The 5,652-nt window shown below is 33.8% G+C and overlaps 1 protein-coding gene across 1 annotated transcript; it reads left to right on the top strand.

Moving 5' to 3' along the window:
* The first annotated feature begins 515 nt into the window (after nucleotides 1-515).
* On the top strand, nucleotides 516-3,588 carry LOC113770350 (uncharacterized mitochondrial protein AtMg00810-like). Its single transcript, XM_027314770.1, has 3 exons — nucleotides 516-717; nucleotides 2,235-2,344; nucleotides 3,061-3,588. The coding sequence occupies exons 1-3, from the start codon at nucleotides 516-518 to the stop codon at nucleotides 3,586-3,588; spliced, it is 840 nt and encodes a 279-aa protein (XP_027170571.1).
* Nucleotides 3,589-5,652: the final 2,064 nt, after the last annotated feature.

Raw genomic sequence — 5,652 nt, 5'->3', positions numbered from 1 at the left:
TTCTTCATACAAATGTTCCGCTATGTTTTTGAGGGTTGCTATTCTCATAGCATGCTATTTGATTAATCACATACTATCATCTATTTTTAATGATTAAATTTCTTACTCTCTTGTATATCCAAATGATCCTCTATTTTCTATTTCCCTTGTATATTTGGTTGTACATATTTTGTACATGATTTAACTCCTAGAAAAGACAAGCTGTCTTCTCGTACTGTCAAATGTGTATTTTTGAATACTCTCGAATATAAAAGGGTGCAAATATTTTTTTCTTGATCTCAAATGATACATCACCTGTGCAGATGTTACATTTTATGAAACTATTCCTTTCTTTCAACTTAATAAGTCTGAGCATTCTACAATCACTGAGGATATTCCTGTTTCTACTTATTTTGTTCCTCTTACTTATGACATTGACATTAGTCAGCATCCCAATGAGCCAATAACTTCACCCAAATCACCATCACTTCTTACTTATCATAGACGCAATAATCGTCCCACTGCAGTTCCAGATAATGGTGTTGGAAAATTTACTGAAATTCCTCATGACTCATTCTACAATCACTGAGGATATTCCTGTTTCTACTTATTTTGTTCCTCTTACTTATGACATTGACATTAGTCAGCATCCCAATGAGCCTATAACTTCACCCAAATCACCATCACTTCTTACTTATCATAGACGCAATAATCGTCCCACTGCAGTTCCAGATAATGGTATTGGAAAATTTACTGAAATTCCTCATGACTCATATTGATATGATCTGCGTTCGACTCGCTACGCAATCAGGATCTAGATTTTGGTTAATCAAATTTAGTTAGCAGAAGATGGTAGAACGACGCCACAATCAAGTGCGATTCTTGATTGAAAACCCTAAATTCACATTAAGGTATTCAAGAAGAGATCACAAGAAACCAAAAAAAGAATCTCTCACAATTTTCTAAAAAATACTTGACTAAAGAAAATGTGGCAAGTTTGGCTATTTATAACCTTACAAGACCCAGACCCTAATAAAACTAGTAGTTGTGTTTAGATATGCTAAATATGGCTTAATAAGATTACAAAAAAAATCAATCGGACGCTATGAAATAGAAAATAGTTTAAAACTAAGAAATCATTAAAAATTAAAAAATTTGATTTGACACGTAAATGCGAATGGTTTACTGGCGGATTCTTCCACGATTTAGTGATAGAATGTTGGCCAAAGGAAAACCAAGATGGTAGAATGACTTGCTACACAATCTGTAACATGACATGGTCCAAGGATCTAGATTTTGATTAATCAAGTTTAGTTAGCAAAAGAAGCTAAAATAATGCCACAATCAAGTGCAGTTCTTGATTGATAAGTTGAATGAAAATCCTAAATTCACACTAAGGTATTCAAGAAAAGCTCACAAGAAGCCAAAGAGAGAATGTCACATAATTTGCTGGAAAATTCTTGACTAAACAAAATATGGCAAGTTTGACTATTTATAACCTTACAAAACCCAAACCCTAATAACACTAGTACTTATGTCTAAATATACGAAATATGCCTTAATAGGCTTACAAAAAAACCAAACGGATGCTAGGAAATAGAAAATAGTTTAAAACTACGAAAATTGCTAAAAATTAAAAAGTTTGATCTGACATGTAATCGCGGACGGTTTGTTGGTAGATTCTCTCGCGGTTTAGTGACAAAACCAAAGGAAAACGAAGATGAAATGAAACAATGGCTTGAGTATGCGACTCGATCCAGGCGCGGATCCATCAGGGGCCATTTTCCCTTACTTCTTTCGATGCCCTAAACTCATGGAATTCTAGTCTAGTTCCTTCTATATGTTTAATTGAACCATCAATTACATTCACCATGGCTCAATCATCATCCATGAAACCCTGAATAGCCCATGGACCTCCAACTTGCTCTTGAACTGCTCTCACCAACACTTGTAGATTTTCTTTAAACCGTCCAGTTCTAGCATGAGTCATGGGGCCAACCAAAACCTTCATGGCTGTAACACCACTCGAACCAACTTGAGTCGCCACCTCATCATCCTCATCATACACACTGTTCCAATTTCGTCACCAACCACGATCCCATCTCTAACTAGTCCACCAATTGCTATCAGAAAAGGTATTCATTCCAGTAAAAATCAATGTCCAAATTATAATTGTTTTAGTTATCACTGTATTTCTTTATCCTATTATGCCATTTTGTCCTTTTTGTCGTCTATGTTTGTTTTTAAAACTGTAGGTGAGGCTTTATCCCATTTTGGGTGGTGTCAAGCAATGATGAATGAAATGGCTGCTCTTGACTCGAATGCTACTTGGGAGTTGGTTCCTCTCCTACTTGATAAATCAGCTGTTAGTTTTCATTAGATTTATACTGTTAAAGTTGGTTCGAATGATAAAATTGATCATCTTAAAACTCGTCTTGTGGCTAAGGAATAAACTCAAATTTTTGGTTTGGGTTATATTGACACATTTTCTTCAGTAGCCAAGATGTCTTCTGTTCATCTCATCTTATCTCTAGCTACTATACATGATTGGCCATTGCACTAATTAGACATAAAAATGCATTCCATTATGGTGAATTGCAAAAGAAAGTTTCTATGGAACAACCACCTGGATTTGTTGTTCAGGGATAGTCTAGTGGAATGGTTTGTCATTTAAAATGTATACTCCATGGTCTAAAACAATCTCTACATAGTTGATTTGGATGTTTCAATGATGTCGAAAAATATGGACTGATTCATAGTGAGACTGATCATTCAGTGGTCTATCATCATTCTCCATCGAAAGATGGTATTTATCTTGTCTTCTATGTGGATGATATTATTATCACTAGGTAGGATCATGATGGAATTGTTCAATTAAAGAAACATCATTTTGGCCATTTTCAAATGAAAGATTTGGGCAAATTTCATTATTTCTTGGGTATCGAAATTGCCCAATCTAAAGATGGTGTTGTTATCTGCCAATGAAAACACATGTTAGATATTGTGGAGGAGGCAGGCATGTCAAATGCTAAACCTGTAGATATTCCAACGGATTCCAATGTTAAATTGTTATTAGGATAGGGGGAGCCACTTAAAGATTCTGGAAAGTATCAAAGGCTGGTGGGACGATTGAACTATCTTACAGTAACACAGCCTAACATATCTTTTCCTGTCTCAGTTATTAGTGAATTTTTGGACTCCCCGAGTGATACTCATTGGAATGCAACAATTCGCATTCTTAGATATATCGAAGGAGCACCCGGCCAAGGATTGTTGTATACTGATAGAGGAAACATGCAAGTAATTGGTTACTCTAATACAAATTGGGCAGGATCACCTATTGATCGTCATTCTATCATAGGGTATTGTATTCTGGTTGGTGGCAACTTAATATCTTTTAAAAGTAAAAAGCAAGCTGTGACTACTAGATTTAGTGCTGAGAATGAATATCAAGCTATGGCTATGGCTACATATGAACTAATATGGCTTAAACAATTGTTGAATAAATTGAATTTAGGGACTCATGGTCTAATGAAGTTGGTTTACGATAATCAATTTGCATTGCACATTGCCTCCAATCCAGTCTTTCATGAGAGGAAAGCAAATTGAAATTGATTGTCATTTTGTGAGAGAAAAATTGATTTACAAAGCTATTGAGACATAGTCTGTTAATTCAAATGATCAACTTGCAGATTTCCTCACTAAGTCACTCAAAAGTTCTCGAATAAAATATATATGTGGCAAGCTTGGCGCATATGGTTTGTATTCTCCAACTTGAGAGAGAGTGTAAAAAAGTCTAGATTCATCTAAGTATATTATGCATTATTTTAATCATAGGGATTAGATAGTCTAAATATTCTATCTTAATTATAGGGATTAGCTATGCTAATTATTCTAACTTGATTTGAGTATCTTGATAGTTGGATTTTAGGATCTTGATTAATTTTAATCTTGTATACATATGTATCTATTGTATCACTCATTCAATCAAGAGAAATGTTATTCCCAAATATCTTTCTCTCCTTCTTCTTCTCTCATATTAGGCAACTAGTGTTTTGCATTTTAGAAAGTATATCTTGTAAAGTGAGGAGAATTATGCCTATATTTTACTTGTTTAATGTGATTTCTTCTTTTTACTTAATTTTATGAGTGATTGATATAGTCAATAAATGCTATACTATTCTTTTGATTATTCTCACGTATTTGCTAAGAATGAATGTCTATTTATTGTCTTTACTTTTGAAAAAAAGAAAAAAGAAAAAATAGAAAACAAATGAAAATAAGAAAATAAAATTTTTTATTCTATTCCAATGATTCTTGGACTGAATAACCAGGAGTGCTCATTTAAAAATGTCAACCTTCGTGTAGAAAGGTACTTGGATTATGAGTATGCAATACAACTTGATTAAGTGAAATGTTGAGTAACCGAAAATCTTGATTTAAAATTATCGATTTTCGCGTCAAAAGACATTTTAACGATTTGAGTAAAATAGTATTAGTAAAGTAAATATATCTCTCTTTAGAGCTTGTATTTGAGAAAAGATGATTGTAGGAGGAAGAAAACATAAATTGACTATGTGAATTGCTCATTTATGAAATTAGATTAGGATGAGAGATTAAATTTAACTTGTTTAAATTAGGGTATAATAATCTCTCATTTGATTGATATTATGAGTATTTAGTGTAAATTGAATAATTGTATAATGATTGTTTGCCGAATTATAAGGAATTGAATTTGAAAAAATGCAATGATTTAAGCATGAAGATGATAAGTGACTATTTTATGCCATATTTGGATGACATTTTGTATACATTTTCTCATTTTTTTAATATTATAAGAAGAAAATGGTCCATTTTGGTTAAGATTGGTTCTAAATGCAACTTAGTATTTAAATGAGATTTTTGTCCCTTTTCCTTGCTTGTTTTTTATTGTTTTTGTAGGAGTTGGAAATGGATTTCACTTGGGAAAAGAAATAATTTTATATTATGTTGATTGAAATCCTAAAGTCGCAAGGATGGCAAGTTTCAAGGGTAGATCGAGGCACAAGAGTAAAGAAATGCAGAAAAGAAGAAAGTTGGTCGAATCCCACCAATCCTCCAAGCTAGATTGTCGGAAGGATTCGAGGCAAAAAGTTTGAGTGAAGCAAAAAAAATGAAGAAATGAAACAGGGAAGGAAACCCTCCAAGAATCCGGCCCAGATTTCGGCCGAATTGCTGGAAGGATTCCAACAGAACTTTATGGCTTCCACTTGCGCAACTTGTTTCACCTCCATTATTTCATATTTTTTGAGGAATGAATTTGGAGAATTTTTAATTGTAAAAGAGTAGATCTAGAACCATTTTTTGGACCATTTATTCTCTATATAAACACATTTGCTTAAAGAATCAAGGAAGAGCTTGGAGAGGTGTAACAGAAAACACCACAAAATTGTAGTTCTTAGCTCTTTAATTTAGGGAAGTATAGGATAGTTTAGTTTTAGTTAGTTTATTCTTTCTTGCGTATTAACTAGATGAAGATGAAGTTAATCACACACACTCTCTCTCTTGCTCATGAACCATTGGCAAATCTAATTAACCATGGCAGCCGAGACTGCCCCCCCTCCTCCGGGTGGGGGGCTGTCGGCCTCTTCCTCCCCCTTTAGGAAGAAGGCCTTCTCTGCGTTGTTTGAGCCA

This window comes from Coffea eugenioides, chromosome 5 (genome assembly GCF_003713205.1).
Source record: "Coffea eugenioides isolate CCC68of chromosome 5, Ceug_1.0, whole genome shotgun sequence".
NCBI lineage: Eukaryota > Viridiplantae > Streptophyta > Magnoliopsida > Gentianales > Rubiaceae > Coffea > Coffea eugenioides.
The sequence above is the reverse complement of the archived record's forward strand: the minus strand, read 5'-3'. Positions and strand labels throughout refer to the sequence as shown.

Excerpts from the sequence above, each read along its gene's own strand:
- LOC113770350 (XM_027314770.1), top strand. The coding sequence starts at position 516 with ATGGTGTTGGAAAATTTACTGAAATTCCTCATGACTCATTCTACAATC. Across the intron at positions 718-2,234 it reads CACTGCAGTTCCAGATAATG|GTGAGGCTTTATCCCATTTT; the intron begins GTATTGGAAAAT and ends TTAAAACTGTAG. Across the intron at positions 2,345-3,060 it reads TCCTACTTGATAAATCAGCT|GGGGAGCCACTTAAAGATTC; the intron begins GTTAGTTTTCAT and ends TTATTAGGATAG.